The sequence below is a fragment of the Bos grunniens genome, chromosome 12, assembly GCF_055505025.1.
Source record: "Bos grunniens cultivar Pamir isolate PY7600 chromosome 12, Bosgru_T2T1.0, whole genome shotgun sequence".
In the NCBI taxonomy this organism is placed as follows: Eukaryota; Metazoa; Chordata; class Mammalia; order Artiodactyla; family Bovidae; genus Bos; species Bos grunniens.
This window is the reverse complement of record NC_141176.1, coordinates 81,552,721-81,569,771: the sequence shown is the minus strand read 5'-3', so window position 1 is coordinate 81,569,771 and position 17,051 is coordinate 81,552,721. Positions and strand designations below refer to the sequence as shown.

Below are 17,051 nucleotides of genomic sequence, written 5' to 3'. Positions count from 1 at the left end.
AGAGCTGACCAGAAGGGACTGGGAAGGGCTATCACAGCCACCTTGGGACCCAGGAAAGCAGTGACCAGGGGAGCTCTTGCTTTTCAATGCTTAGACACTCAGCCTCACAGCTAGTGTCTAAAGCACCAAGGCTTTACCAACTGAGCTTCAAGGGCTTCCCTCATTGCTCAGTTGATAAACAATCTGCCTGCAATGCAGGAGACCCAGGTTCGATTCCTGGGTGGGAAAGATCCCCTGGAGAAGGAAATGGCAACCCACTGCAGTATTCTCGCCTGGAGAATCCCACGGACAGAGGAGCCTGGCAGGCTTCAGTCCATGGGGTCGCAAGAGCCGGACACGACTTAGGGACTAAACCGCAACACTAAACCACATCATAGCTAGAGCAAAGGTAACTGAGACCTTGAGATCTGTTGGTGGACAGAAACCTTCCAACAAATGGCCACGGAAGATGACGTGACACTCAAACACACTTGAGAGTTCATAAGTAAATGGAATTAAAATTAAAGGGCAGGCTACACCCCCATTCCTTTCAAAGGACTGTGAACTTGAAGATGCTGGGTGTCAATGCTTTCCTGGCCAGGCCTTCAAGATGAACATAGTAGCTCCTGGGATGACAAGTTAATTGAAATGCAGAGAGTAAATATAATTTTTCTAATACAAATGGGAAGCAAGCAATCAACCTCCCTTTGATACTTCCAGTTTGCACAATCTCCATAATCAGTATGAATCTCAGAGGTTCATTTACAGAGTCACAGATTCTTCGTGATTAGAAATGAAGCAGTGGCTTTTATTAGGAACATTAGCAACGCGTCTTTCACGTCAACTAAAAAAAAAAAAAAGACATCATTTCCAGTGCAACAGCTGTCGTAGAAAGACCAGCTGATGTCCCAGTCCTCCGTGGCGGCAGGGAGCCAGCAAGGTGTGAATCTAAGGAGTGTCTGCGTTCCCCTCTCTTTGGGCGCTCCCCTCGCACATGCTGCCAAGGCCTGTCAATCCTAGCTCATCAATTTGTGAAAACCTAACTGATGCTATAGGACGATGCTTTAAATAAATATACTTGACTGATGGGAGGAAAAACAACTCTACCTTCTCAGTTTCTCTTGTGTCTGACAGCTCTCCAACATTCCATCTGGGGCCCTTAGCAGCCACCACCGTGTCTATGACCTTGGGAGGCCCTCTGGTCCCTGGGTTGTCCCCGCTGCACTCTCAGCCCTGTGAATCCACCCTACCTGCTTTGGAGTATCTATCCTTGGCATCTGTCTCAGGGACCAGCACGATCACGTGACGGGCTGTCCTCTCTAAGGGATCCCTGTGGCCCGGGACTATCGAACGGCCTGGTGAGAGCAGGGCTTAAGTAGGGGCAGGGGCTGGGCCGGAAACCCTGGCTTCCTGTCCTCAGTCCTGCGACCTAGATCAAGCCCCTTCTGAGCTCTGCTCACTGGGCTCATTCATGCCCGCCTCACAGATCCACTGATCAGCCATAAATGAGAGAATGTAAGGACAAATTCTGGCACACAGCAAGGGGTTTTTAAAAGGGCAGCCATTATTTTTGCTCATTGTCTTATCAGCAGCAGCACCTTGCTGTGAATGTCCAGAAATACATGTGGGACTCATATTAGGTTTCCAAGATCACGTTCCATAAAACAACACCAGCGCTCTCTAAATTCCACTCTGGGTATCAAGTCTAGCTTCCTGTTTATATAAATGGGCAAAGAGAAACCTATGAAGCTCTCGCTCACAATTATAAAGTATGACTTTCAGAATTGCTTTTACACAATGACTTTCTCTACAGATCACAAACTGGTTAAATCATCCCAATATCTATCTCTGGTGTGAAAACCATGACGTCCAATGTTCAAATTGATAAAAGATAGCAAATAAGTGAATCATAAGAAAAAACAGCAGATAATTTAAACATCACTCTGATTTATATGTTAATGTGTTTCATATTCACATTTAAACATAGAGGTTCCTAGCCAGCTAAATGCTTCCTTCAAAGGAACCCACAGAGAAGGCCCATACGAGAGGGTCCTAAAATCATTCACCTTGAGATCCTTCATCTAGCCTATGCCAGAGGGAAGTAAGGTTCTCCTAGGAAAATCCTGACTCTAGGAAAACAGAGAGGCTTTAGGCTACATAAATGTGTGCTCAGTCACTCAGTCATGTCTGACTCTTTGTGACCTCATGGACTGCAGCCCACCAGGCTCCTCTGTCCATGGGATTCTCCAGGCAAGAATACTTGGGTTGCCATTTCCTTCTCCAGGGGATCTTCCTGATCCAGGGATCGAACCTGCATCTCCTGCACTGCAGGTAGATTCTTTACTGCTGAGCCACCAGGAAAGACAGGTGAAGTAAATGGAGGAGACCAAAAACTCAGTAAAACCAATATGCACATAAAACATTTAAGCTTTAAGAATATCCCCTCAGTGTTAGAGCTACCAGAACTGAAGCTCGGAGGGCCACAGATAGACTGAAAAAAGGGAGTAAGTGTGTGCTTGTGAGAAGCTGAGACTTCATCACACCTGTCCAGGTGGCACTTCCTTCTCCTAGACCCTCGAAAGCCACCTGGGATCGTCATCTCTATTTCAGGAAAGACTCATCCAAGACGACAGAGAAAGCTGGGGGAATTTTTTAAAAAAAAGAAAGGAAGAAAATTACTCCACCTGACACAAGTATGCTTTTTTTATTTCAAAATGTTTTCATATGCTTTCTTTTTTTCCACTTCACATACCCAAAATCCCTACAATAAAAGCACAGTCTCAATCCTGCTAATAAACAAGAAAAGTAAAGTTGAGTGTGAAAGAAGAAAAACAACTAGCTTTTAGCGTAATCTAATCTCCATCTAGGACTGTGCAAGGTATTTTCTCGAAGGTATTTCACCTGAGCTTCACCTCAGCCCCACGAAGTGTGTGTTCTCCAGATTCAGAAACAAGGAAACAGGTTGAGAATGGTTATCTGCTCACCCACAGCCCCCCAGCCAGTAAGCCACGAAGCCAGGACACACTTCTAGCCCAGGTCCCCATTTTCGCCTTTAACCACTGTTTCTTATAATTAGGACAATTTATTATCTCCATTTAAAAGAGCGGGGGAAAGCAGCCTCTCTAACTCCCTACATCTTCCCAGAATATCGGCCCATTTTACCCCCAGATACAGACATTCTCGATTACAGTTCATTCCTTTTCTTTACTAAGTGTCTACTGAGACTTTTCAGGGAGAAAATAGCAAACAGCTGTTAGAGAATTCCTGCCATCGCGTCAGAGCCACAGAAAGGACTTTGATCAAGAGTCTACACTGAAGTTGAAAGGGGCACACGAACATTTTGGGCCAACATTGAAGTTCCACTCTTCACATCTAAGGAACCAGAAAGGGAAGGCGAACAGGATTTCGCTGAAATGATTTATGAAAAAAAATTTTTTATCTATTAAAATAGCCTTTAAATTTAACCTCAAGAGACCAGACCCAGAAGGACCATTTATCACTCAAGTTAAATAAAACACAGAGTGGACTGTGCAAAAGCAGAGTGGACATAAATACTCTTTCAGAAACTCTGCTAAGAGACGGAGCCAAAAGCAACACTGATAAGGGGAAAGAAATATTGACTCATGTTTAAAAAGCTTGAGTGAACTTGTGAAATTCCTTTCCCTCTTTCTGGTTCAAACTGCAGCTGCTTAAGAGGCAGTTAATGGAGCTCTGGGCACACACAGCTCCCTTCTGGTTTTAAATGGTCGATTAAATTTTATTTAGGTCTCGGTATGGCCGCCACCAGCTCTTAGGTGCACTTTTATACAAAAGAAGAAAATAAAGGAGCCCTGAACTCATACCTCCCGTCTAAGATCATATAATCCAATCAACTGCAAGGAATAACCCCGCTGCCGGGGATGTGTGATTCCAGGGGAGAAGCAGGGCATATATTAAAAAGAAAGATATACTAATACTTCCCCTCCAAGATCTTAGGTTAAATGTATATTCCACCTCTTTGGGGAGAGGAAAAAACAAAGACATTCAGTGGCTTTAGATCCAAAAGGGCATCGTCTCTAAGATGGCTAACATAGAAATTAAACAGGGAAACAAAATCATTCACAGCAAGACAAAGATGGAGAAAAGGACCTTGCTTTTCTACAGGCACAGTTGCTGTGAGCTACCCAAGTCCAGCTCCAAGCCAGCAGCCTCCCTTCTTCCTGATGTAAATAGGGAAAGTGAACTGAAAGTGTTAGTCGCTCAGTTGCGTCCGACTCTTTGTGACCCCATGGACTGTAGCCTGCCAGGCTCCTCTGTCCACAGGATTTCCCACGCAAGAATACTGGAGTGGGTTGCCATGCCCTCCTCCAGGGGATCTTCCCGACTAGGGGATCGAACCCGCGTCTCCTGCATTGCAAGTCGATTCTTTACCATCTGAGCCACCAGGAAAGCTGTCGATGTAAACTAGGGAGTCCCCAAAAAGACAACACAAAGCTTTTTAAAGAGACAAACTTCTGCTACATCCTCTTTTTCTGAGCACTAGCTTATGAAGACAGTTTAAAAATTCTCCAACCACTTAAGACCTTTTGCAGAACCACAAAGCACTTGGAGGAACAAGTCCTTGACTAATGTCAAGGCCAGGTTTCAGTGAAAAATAAACGATTGCTTCATTTCAAAAGCTAAGAAACTGAAATAAAGGTTTAATCATTTATGGACTAACCATGCCAGACTCCTAATTAGGTCTGAGATAACACAGGCACTTTTGCCCTCAGTTAAAAAAAAAAGAAAAACTTTTGCAGTCTCTCTTATTATGACATGCAAACTAATTATTTTTCTTAAAAATTTTAGATGTCTGTTTCCAACGAAGTTGTTTGTTCCCGCTAATAATGTGTTGTCTAGCAAATACCTGATTTCTTTCTGTCTTCTCAAGTGGCATGAAGTTTAGCCCAATTTAGTTCAGTGATACTTATTTAAGTTACCCCACCCACCTAGGCTTCCCTGGTGGCTCAGACGGTAAAGAATCTGCCTGCAGTTCAGGAGACTCAGGTTCAAGCCCTGGGTCAGGAAGATCCCCTGGAAAATGGAGTAGCTACCCATTCCAGTATTCTTGGCTGGAGGATTCCACAGACAGAGGAGCCTGGTGGGCTACAGTCCATGGGGTCGCAAAGAGTCAGACATGACTTAACACACAACACACAAACACACGTTAAATCCTACCATTTCCTGATGCCCCATAAGCATATTTGTTGCTGCTGAGTCATGTCTGACTCTTTGCGACCCCATGGACTGCAGCACAATAGGCTCCCCTGTCCTTCACCATCTCCTGGAATCTGCTCATGTTCATGCATGCTTATTCACCCTCGCCATATTTGATTTGAGCACCTACTAGTTACCCAATAACTGTTAATACTATCTCTGATGAGGCTTTTGTAATATTTCTTAGATTAAAATCCCTTTTCTGAAAGAGTTTACTATTTGCCTGAGGAATTAACAAACATAATCATGGAGAGGTAATTCATCAACAGAAGATGTAAATGCAAGGAGCCGACTTTCAAAAAAAAGAAAGGGAGGGGGAAAAAAGCGTGGATTGTCATCTGAACCAAACTCTTCATTTTGCAGATAAGGAAACTGAGTCTCAGTATGATTATAATTAGAGGGAGAAACAAGATTAGAGCTTCTGATTCCAAGTCTAATTAGAGGTATGGACAACAAGTAGTTTAAGACAGAGATGACCCCCGCCAGGAGCCCTGGGGAGAGGCCTGGGTGGTTGGGGGATCTCAACAAATTTGTTGGTGGATGTTGGGCGGTGTTTACAAATAAGAAAGGAACCAGAGCAGTTGGAAGATGAGAGTTTGAAAGGAGCCTTGGAGGCAACTTTGGAAACATCGAATAAGGCAAGACAGTGGAAGCCCACAGATCTTACACGAGGCTGCAGCTCAGGGAGAGGGAAGACGGACAAAGTTGGGGTCACGAGGGCTGGGTTCCAGTCCCAGTGCTATCCCAACACCATATCCCATCCCAAATGTGAGGAGGTGACTCGAAGAGTTCCCCAGGGGTTCCCCCTCATCTTAAAGAGATGACAGCACCACCCAGCTTTCCTCATGGGTGAGAAGCACATGAATGAACAGAGGTGTGGGCAGTCGGTCACAGGTTATGGCATCATCAGTCTGAGGCACTGTGGAGGAACAGAATATAAGGATAAATAAGAACCAAAGGGGCCAGGCCCCCACAGAGCTCCCATTCTACCTGCAGGAAGTCAAAACTAAGCGTAATAAGCAAGTCAAGAGAATTTTCCAGCTTGAGACGCTAACGCAGAGGATGAACCAACCCAGGACAATGGTGGAGAATAAGGAAAAAGTCACCGGAGCACTCGGCCATCCACCTCGCCCCCAGCCTCTCCAAACTAAGAAACCACACTTTATCCTCAGACACCCAGGAGCTAGAAAGGCTTCTTAGGAAAGCCTCGACAAAACACCAATACAAAGGCAGGATGATCAGCCCCCTGGATGGTGGTGGCTGACACGGAGCGCCCTGCACCCACACCACGGCAACTCCGGCTTGCTCTTCTACACAAGCCAGGGGTCTTCCCATCACCTGTGAGCATCTTTTCCAGGCCAGCTTCCCAGGGCTGCTCAAAAGCAGCAAAACATGGCTCCGTTTCAGTTCCTCCACTCTTCTCTGCTCCTCCTAGAGCAGCCTTGCTAATGAAAACACATAAACTGAATAAACACTTGGGGGAAGAAGCCATCTGCTTCATCCTACAAACGTCAGTAGGAACAGCGTTTTGTTTACCAGCAGGGTCATGAGGACAAGACACACAAAACCTTCTCAGGAACCTTCTTGGTGGGGTAGGGGCGGGGCGGGGGGTCTTTAACCCTTTCAGATCCACAAGAGTCCCTCGAGGTATACCCTCTGGTTGGAAGGGAACACCGCAGATACCGCAAGCCACAGGGTGAGGCTTCTCATCACAGCATATTCCACATAAAGACGATAAAATGTCCTGGAAGAATTTACTATAAATATTGCATCTGAACTTTCAACTCTGCAGAAAAAAATACCTAAAAAGACCGTCCAAGCTCAAGAGCAAAGGTGACCGGGAGAACGAGCCACGGCGTAGCAAAGTCTGAGGCTCCATGCCCAGGCCTCTCAAAGGATTAAACTCTTTGATAAGACTTCATTTGAGACTGTAAGTAATGATGCAGGCTGGTGTGGTTATCTGGGCCAGGAAGCATTTGGGGAACGTGCATTTTAAAACGATGACTTTGCCTCCATCCATCCTCCGAAACCAAAGTATCAGGAAAAGACCCGGGAAACTCACTCCCTAGGGAACGATGTGGTTCATGGAGGAATGTTCCCCAAAGGGAATGATAATGACTTCCGGCCAAGTGCCTGCCCATCTGTGTGACAAATGTGAATTAGCAACGAGAATTCATCATCACGGGGCACCCAATCCAAGGAGGGAACAAGGGTGGGTAAGGGAGGCTGCGACACCTGGCCTCCATGAATTCACAACAGAAAGTTTTAGAGCAGGGTTTAAAAAGCAGTTGTGGGAAGCTGCATCTCTTGCAATCCTAGTCCCTCCTCTCTAATCGCAAGCACAGCGGTTGAGTCACCACTGCCAGCCTGCTGCCTCCCAGCTGCAGAGTCCTGGCCCGTTCTCTTCTTAAAGACCACAAGGTAGCAATTTAGAATCAGCACAGTCAATAAAAATGCTGATCGCTGACTTTCTACAGGCAATTATGGAAAACATCTGTTGCCTATGGGTTGAGAAGGAACATTCTGACCCAACTCGAATAAGATTTTTAAAAATTAAACATGAACGGAGGAGGCATGTGGAAAACTAACAATACCATGAATTCTACTTGTCAGATCAACTCACCCTAATAGTGAAGCTTTTAACGAGCACCTAATACACACAAGGCACCGTGCTAGGTGCTGGAGATGAGGCAGCGAGGCAGGACCCAGGCCGAAGCAGCTAGCAGCGAGATGCAAACGCACGTGGGTGAGGCCTCCAAAATCACTGCAGACAGTGACTGCAGCCATGAAATTAAGACGCTTGCTCCTTGGAAGAAAAGCTATGACCAACCTAGACAGCATATTAAAAAGCAGAGACATCACTCTGCTGACAAAGGTCCGCATAGTAAAAGCTATGGTTTTTCCAGTAGTCACATATGGATGTGAGAGCTGGACCATAAAGAAAGCTGAGAACCTAAGAATCAATGCTTTCGAACTGTGGTGCTGGAGAAGACTCTTGAGAGTCCCTTGGACAACAAGGAGATCAAACCAGTCAACCCTAAAGGAAATCAACCATGAATATTCATTGGAAGGACTGATGCTGAGGCTCCAAGACTTTGGCCACCTGATGTGAAGAGCTGACTCACTGGAAAAGACTCTGATGCTGGGAAATACTGAGGGCAGGAGAAGAAGGGGACGACAGAGGATGAGATGGTTGGACGGCATCATCAACTCAATGCACATGAGTTTGAGCAAACTCCAGGAGATGGTGAAGGACAGGGAAGCCTGGTGTGCTGCAGTCCGAAGAGTCAGACACGACCGAGTGACTGAACAGCAACAACATCATCAATCATATTACCTTCCAAGCTCTTTGTATGTGCCAAGAATTGTTCATTTGTATCAACTCTTTTGTTCTCAAGAAATGAGGCAGGGTTTATGATGAGCCTCATTTTACAAAGGAGAAAACTGAGATAGAGGGATTAAGTACCTTGCCCAACGTGATCAGTGCGTCGGTAGGAGAAGTTGCGATTTAAATCTCAGTGGTCCAGCTCCACCCTGACATACCTATGAGTGAAGAGGTCTGAAGGAGGGAAGAAAAAGTCCCATCTACTGTCTCAAGAAGTTAGCATCTGGGTAAAACATAGAGGGCCTCTAAGGGTGCATCGGAGAAGGCAATGGCACCTCACTCCAGAACTCTTGCCTGGAAAATCCCATGGACGGGGGAGCCTGATAGGCTGCAGTCCATGGGGTCGCGAACAGTCGGACATGACTGAGCGACTTCACTTCACTTCCATGCACTGGAGAAGGAAATGGCAACCCACTCCAGTGTTCTTGCCTGGAGAATCCCAGGGACAGGGGAGCCCGGTGGGCTGTTGTCTCTGGGGTCGCACACGACTGAAGCGACTTAGCAGCAGCAGCAGCAAGGGTGCATAGGATTTTATGGTGGGGGTGGGGAGGGGGTGGTATAAGAAACCTTCCAGGCAGAGGAGTTATAAATGCAAAGCATGGGCATCAGAAATTATCAAGTAAAATCATTTTAAAAGATGCAAACAAACTTCTATTCCTATTTAGGCAGAGAGTTCCTATCTAGTTCCTGGCTAAACAGTAGCTAGGAATGGAGTTTTAACATTCTTTGCTTCAAGGAAACAAGAATTGCAAATGAATACACACAATGCTCCCTGTGCACATAACAGCAGTGCTTGATGGCCCTTTGGTCCAAACCCATAAACGGGAATACCATTTAAAAGAACATATTGCTAGAGATCTGGGCTCAGAAATCCTTAACAGTAGCAAAGGAGAAACACTGAAACCAAATACCTCACCAAACCAGTCTTGCAACAAAAAGAAAGTGGGGGAGAGCGGGGCGGAAGGGGGTAGGACATGTTCCAGAAGGTCTGAGTCTACCGGGCTGGCAGGTGTGCCCCTCTATTTTTTACAATTTCAGCAGATAAGCAGCGACTCTGTTCCTCAGACTATGAAGTTCCCAAGTCCTTGAAGAGATAGAAACTCCACAACGAGAAAATCAGAAAGACACAAAGGTCGTTTGCAGTGTGTGATAAATTGGCAGGTTTAAAACATAGCTCTTCTGAGGTTTGTCTTCCCTCAGACACTTAATGGTAATTCACACTTTTAGAACAATAGTCTTGGAAATGAATGTGACTGACTCATATCACATAAACGATTAAATGATGGGTTGCAGACGTTAATGCCGATTGTTAAAATTTTAGTTGCTCTAGCCAACAGGAATAATAGACAGATTGTCTCCACTTTAAAAACAGGTTACGTTCCCAAAGTTTGTTTAAAATTGGGCTGTTTGGAATTCAAGAGTTATTTTTCACCCCCACACGCAAGCAGTGTGAGATACGGTGTTTAGTATCCAAGAGAGAAAACAGGGAAAAAGCCAGAGTGTGCTGTGAATTCTACGGATGCTAATTCATTCTTGAGAAAAGTGCCATCAGCATTGTACAAAGGTGAACATACATCCGGACTCTCCCTGCCATTGAAGAAATCCTCTGCTGCTAAGTCGCTTCAGTCGTGTCTGACTCTATGCGACCCCATATACGGCAGCCCACCAGGCTCCCCCATCCCTGGGACTCTCCAGGCAAGAACACTGGAGTGGATTGCCATTTCCTTCTCCAATGCATGAAAGTGAAAAGTGAAAGTGAAGTCACTCAGTTGTGTCTGACTCTTTGTGACCCCATGGACTGCAGCCCACCAGGCTCCTCCATCCATGGGATTTTCCAGGGAAGAGTACTGGAGTGGGGGGCCATTGCCTTCTCCAGAAGAGATCCTCTACCTGCAAGTAACTGATGGTGGTTCCTGAGCCTCGAACAGGAGTGGGATTTCAAGAGAAGATGAGGAGAAGGATGGGAAAAGTGGGAAAGGGGCGACAGGGCAAAGGTTCCAAGGAAAACAGCAGAACCAGGGGGGTGTGCAGCTCCAGCTGATGAACAAGGCAAGGCTGCTGCTCCTTCATCTCTGCCTGCCTCCTAGATACCTCTTTTGTCCCCAGCCCCTGGGATGGGGGTCTCTTCAATTCTAGGGCTGCTGGACTATAGGCTGGGTTCAGGGTTTTTATTTACCCCCACTCCCTACCCACAAACATGGTCAGCAAGTTCTCTCCTGATGTCAGAACACTCATTCAGCTCTTTGACTTTTCTTGCCAGTCACACAGAGTAATTCAGTGCTCACAAACATGCACTGATGTTTAGAGGAATTGTTTGTAAGCAAAGTTCGATCCCAGGGTTGGGAAGATCCCCTGGAGAAGAGAAAGGCTACCCACTCCAGTATTCTGGCCTGGAGAAGTCCATGGACTGTATGGCCCATGGGGTTGTAAAGAGTCAGACACGACTGAACAAGTTTCACTGGTTTGAAAGAGATCAAACCAGTCAGTCCTAAAGGAAATCAACCCTGAATATTCATTGGAGGGACTGGTGCTAAAGCTCCAATACTTTGGCCACTTGATACGAAGAGCCACCTCATTGAAAAAGACCCTGATGCTGGGAAAGATTGAGGGCAGGAAGAGAAGGGGGCAGCAGAGGATGAGATGGTTGGATGGTATCTCCGACTCAATGGATATGAATCTGAGCAAGCTCTGGGAGATGGTGAAGAACAGGGAAGCCTGGTGTGCTGCAGTCCACGGAGTCGCAGAGAGCCGGACATGACTGAGCGACTGAACAACAACAAAGGAAATTAAACTGAGATTGAAACCATAATTCCCTCCAACTCAAAAATATACGTCACACACACACAGACATATACACACGTGTCTTAGTATATGGAAAGTCAGAGTAAAATTCAAGTGACACATCCACTGATATCACTTGTACTCGGCGCATGCAATCAAAAAATCAACACACATCAACCAAGAAAATCCATAGCTCGGACGGAACCAGAGCATGGTGACGGTGGGAAGAGGGCTGCTGAATACACAGACTGTCTTCCCACCACTGTGCATCACCGAAACACAGGACTGAGATGAGCGCCCCCATGCCGAAGGCTGCCCCCAACTTACTGGAACTTCAAAGGCCTCCTGGGTATCATCCAGCATCTGGATCTTGATGGACATGAGTTTTCCTGAAGGCGTGGGGGGCGGCTTCTGTCCATGTTCCAACGTACTGATCCCCGAATTCTCCGGGGCCCCCAGTCTTGATCCTGGAGTTGGCCTCTGCTCTATCTCTCCCATAATGAAAGCAGATTATATACAGTATCTACCGGAAGCAGAGAGAGAAGAAAGAGACATCAGAAGAGAAGACTGAGACCACTTCAGTAACATTTGTCCTCTATGCTCTTCATTGTAGGAATCCCCCCTTACTCCCCTGGAAACACATGAGGGCCCGTCAGCCCCCCACCCCTCTGGGGCAGCAATCACCTGCTGAGGCTTCAGTTCATTCAAGAACAATGTCACCTTTAGCCATACAAGGCATGCTAATATTTGAGCATATTTTATTCTTCTGCATATTTTTACATAGCTTATCCTTTTCTAGTTTTACACTCAGCTCTTAGTTATTCACACGATAGATTGTGTTCTAAGTATTATTAATATTATTCAGGCTCTACGAGGAGTCAGGTACCACTCATCACACATTTCCAGTCCGCTGGGAAGTACCTAATCCATATGATTAGCATCCATTAGTTACCTTTTATGGATCCAGGAACAGACCAAGCAATGCAGACATTAGCAAGATAAACAGATAAAAGGTATCTTGTGGCTCCCAAGCTTACAATCTGGTTGAAGAAACTAAACATGTGCTTGCCCAAACACAGATGACATTAGGTAGGGTCTTTTCTGTCAATTTCTTGTTGGTTTCCATGTCAATTACCTCCTAATTAATTTCTTTCCTGCCACACCCCTCCCTCAATTGTTCCCCCTTTCCCAGGAAACCATCCCACACGTTACAGTACTGACAAAGCTCTCTTCTCCGCCATTCAGAAGGTTAGAGCTGAACTCAGTTGAGTCTCAAATGTTGGGTCATACTTGGAAAAAGACAGAAACACACAAGGAGAAGGAATTGCAGGGAAGCAGAACAGCACAAAGAAAGCCACGGGACAGAAATCAGGAGGCATTCGGGAAGATGAGTGAGACTCACTGCTGCAGAGTTAAAGATGCACTTGGAAACTAGGTGGGAATCAGACCACAAAGGACATCAAAAAGCCTAGCTGAAAAATATGGTCTCCACCTTGCTGGGAGTCACTGAATAATGACACAACAGAAGTAGACCTTGAGAAAAACGAACCTGAAGATGATATATACTAATGGGCTGGAAAAAGACGAGCTGGTGGGGACTGGGGTAGACCAGTGACAGAGCTATTGCAACAATTTGAGCTTGAGAGGATAACTTGAACAGTGGTATTGAAATAAAAAGACGATGCTATAAAACGCATGTTCATGGAAAGATTAACCTTATGTTGTAAACAGTGAGCTCCTGGGAAGGAGGAGATTAAAGTTTAACAAAGAACAGCAAGTTTTAAGTCAGGACAGAAGGGAAGAAGTGGGAGGGGAAGGGGTGTGTGTGTGATTGGGCTCACTGTTGAGGGTTATGAAAGGATGGATATCCAGTAAGCTGTAGGGGAGGTGGAGCTGAATTTGGGCTGTGGGTTCAGAGCCCACATCGCTGTAGAAGTGTAAGCCACGGTGAGAGAGAATGTGAAGGGGGTGCGGTGGGAGAGGGGTAGGTGGAACACGGCAATGAAAAAGCAGAAAGAACAAACATATCCAACCATGGGGGTTATTATGGACTGAACTATGCCCCTCTCCCACCCCAAATTCTTATGTTGAAGCACTAACTCCAGGAAACTCAGAATGTGTATTTGGAGGGAGGAGACTTAGAAGAGGTGACTAAGTTTAAAAAGTCATTAAGGAAGAGGGAGGCAGAGGATGAGATGGTTAGATGGCAACTAACCATGGTTAGTCACCAACTCAATGGACATGAATCTGAGCAAACTCTGGGAGAGAGTGAAGGACAGAGAAGCTTGGTGTGCTGCAGTCCATGGGGTCGCAAGAGGTCAGACATGATTTAGCAACTGAACACCACCACCCAATCTGACTGGCATCCTTATAAGAGGAGAAAATTTGGACAAAGAGACACCAGGGATGCACAGAGGAAAGGCCATGTCAGGACACAGGGAGAAGGTGGCCTCCAGAAAACCCATTCTGCCAACACCTTCCAGCCTCCAGGACTGAGAGAAAATAAATCTCTGATAAGACACCTGGCCTGCGGGACTTCGGTATGACAGTAAATTCACACGAGGCTCGATGGACAAGAGATAGAGAAAGAGTGACCCTCTGTCTTAGCGACACAAAGTCACAGAAGGGACACTCATGGTCACGTGTGGTGAGAGGTATGGAGCTCAGGGCTGTGTTTCACACACTTGTAAACAAGTCACCCTTTTCAGGATAAACCACGCTTATTTTGCAGGTTCTTCTTGCCCAAGGCTCTTCCTTCTCCTGAAAGGTAAGCCAGGTTTCCAGGAGCTTCCCACTAAATTCCTTATGGAAACCTCTCCCTTCCTCTCCATGAACCTTGAACTTTCTCACTGTGACACAGAGGATTGGCCTAGAGGCCAATAGATTAGAAACTGTGGAGTCACTCAATAAGCTGGGTCATTGACTCAAAGCACTCTGGCCTAAAAAGCCAAACCCTTTAACTGGACAGGCAGACAGTCTAACCACCACCCAGGACACATCATTTACTGAATCCTAAAAGATGATGCTGTGAAAGTGTTGCACTCAGTATGCCAAAAAATTTGAAAAACTCAGCAGTGGCCACAGGACTGGAAAAGGTCAGTTTTCATTCCAATCCCAAAGAAAGGCATTGCCAAAGAATGCTCAAACTACCACACAATTGCACTCATCTCACACACTAGGTAAAGTAATGCTCAAAATTCTCCAAGACAGGCTTCAGCAATATGTGAACCGTGAACTTCCAGATGTTCAAGCTGGTTTTAGAAAAGGCAGAGGAATCAGAGATCAAATTGCCAACATTCGCTGGATCATCGAAAAAAGCAAGAGAGTTCCAGAAAAACATCTATTTCTGCTTTACTGACTATGCCAAAGCCTTTGACTGTGTGGGTCACAATAAACTGTGGAAAATTCTGAAAGAGATGGGAATACCAGACCACCTGACCTGCCTCTTGAGAAACCTATATGCAGGTCAGGAAGCAATAGTTAGAACTGGACATGGAACAACAGACTGGTTCCGAATAGGAAAAGGAGTACATCAAGGCTGTATATTGTCACCCTGCTTATTTAACTTATATGCAGAGTACATCATGAGAAATGCTGGACTGGAAGAAACACAAGCTGGAATCAAGACTGCCGGGAGAAATATCAGTAACCTCAGATATGCAGATGACACCACCCTTATGGCAGAAAGTGAAGAGGAACTCAAAAGCCTCTTGATGAAAGTGAAAGTGGAGAGTGAAAAAGTTGGCTTAAAGCTCAACATTCAGAAAACAAGATCATGGCATCCGGTCCCACCACTTCATGGGAAATAGATGGGGAAACAGTGGAAACAGTGTCAGACTTTATTTTTCTGGGCTCCAAAATGACTACAGATGGTGACTGCAGCCCTGAAATTAAAAGACGCTTACTCCTTGGAAGGAAAGTTATGACCAACCTAGATAGCATATTGAAAAGCAGAGACATTACTTTGCCAACAAAGGTCTGTCTAGACAAGGCTATGGTTTTTCCAGTGGTCATGTATGGATGTGAGAGTTGGACTGTGAAGAAAGCTGAGCGCTGAAGAATTGATGCTTTTGAACTGTGGTGTTGGAGAAGACTCTTGAGAGTCCCTTGGACTGCAAGGAGATCCCACCAGTCCATCCTAAAGGAGGTCAGTCCTGGGTGTTCATTGGAAGGAATGATGCTAAAGCTGAAACTCCAATACTTTGGCCACCTCATGCCAAGAGTTGACTCACTGGAAAAGACCCTGATGCTGGGAGGGATAGGGGGCAGGAGGAGAAGGGGACGACAGAGGATGAGATGGCTGGAAGGCATCACTGACTCGATGGACGTGAGTCTCAGTGAACTCCGGGAGTTGGTAATGGACAGGGAGGCCTGGCGTGCTGTCATGGGGGTCGCAAAGAGTCGAACACAACTGAGCGACTGAACTGAACATTTATCCCACGCTCACTTTCCCCACCAACTTTCCACCAAAGCCTGTTAGACCTTATCATTCATTCCTCTAGGGTCCTTTGAGGTTGGACTTCAGTGTCAAGGCCGCACTCTTTAAGTACCAGCCTTTTGAGACCTGCTTCGTTTTTGAAAGGCCAGGTCTGATTCCATAGGTCTGCCACACAAGCCACTTTATAATTTCTGTCCCAAGCTTTTTTTAAAGAATATAACCCCAAACTGTTTTAGTTATGTGATTATCCTTTGCTTAATCATCTCCTAGTCTGACTTTGCTGTACTTTACACCCAAGTGAAACAGATCACCTACACTGGTTCAATGAACCACGTGTGGGTGGCACAGATCTAATTATGACCTCACTGTGTTTAGAATAATCTTTACAAAGCAGACAAAATGACTCCCCTACATGTTCTCTAAAATTTGTCTCATGGTTAAAAATAAACACAACTGCCGGAAAACACTGCCATCAGTCCAGTTCACCCTCTCCATCGCCGGCCTCCCTCCTTGCACTCTTGCCTAATCTGGTGTTGACCCCTCCGTGCCTCTGGAAGCATCCTCCGCTGCCCATCTCCAACCTCATCTTCTGCTCCCTGCACTCCATCAGAGTGGACAGGCCCCGCCCTCGATCACTGGCCCTGAGCCTGAGCACACGGCTTCCTATTGCTGAGTCGGAGCAGGATAGGTCTGGCTGTGGCTCTAAGGTGTAGCTAGAGAGGGAGGAAAGGGTTTGTCCTCTCATGTCACCAGACCGCAAAGGTGTTCCAGACACATTTGCTCTGTGTCCGACCTAAGCAAACAGCAAGGCTCCCATCCTCTAAATGGGACCCTTTCTCTCCACGCTGGCCCAAGATCCCCAGGTAAACACTGTCATTTTTAACAGCCTGGCATTTAAAAATTACATTGAGCTACTGACTTAATAGACAGTACCTTAACTTCCTTTATCTTTAGTCTTCAAATGACCTCATGCCTGGATTATTTCTACTTCTGGATATTAACGTCTCAACAAAGCCTGTCACATTTTCTTTTTGTTTTGATACTTACAGGCAGATTGTTGCTGTACATGGAAAGTGCTGTTTAACTCAAACATAAATCCAGCCAAGAGTTTTGAGCAGCCTAAGAATGTCAAGGGAATATCTGAGGAACGCTGGCAAGGCATGAATGGGTAACCATAACAGAGGCAGGATAGCAAAACTGGCGAGTCCAGTAATAAAACAGCCTTATACATAC

The 17,051-nt window shown here is 45.9% G+C and overlaps 1 protein-coding gene across 13 annotated transcripts in view; it reads right to left on the bottom strand.

Annotated features, from left to right (window-relative positions):
* FARP1 (FERM, ARH/RhoGEF and pleckstrin domain protein 1) overlaps nucleotides 1-17,051 on the bottom strand; it is a 309,639-nt gene that overhangs the window by 227,099 nt on the left and 65,489 nt on the right. For all 13 annotated transcript variants that reach the window (XM_086330336.1, XM_086330340.1, XM_086330332.1 and 10 more), the window contains one exon: nucleotides 11,708-11,903. In XM_086330336.1, the coding sequence (XP_086186462.1) occupies nucleotides 11,708-11,878 (171 nt within the window). In that variant the 5' untranslated portion in view covers nucleotides 11,879-11,903. The remainder of the gene's footprint in view (nucleotides 1-11,707; nucleotides 11,904-17,051) is intronic.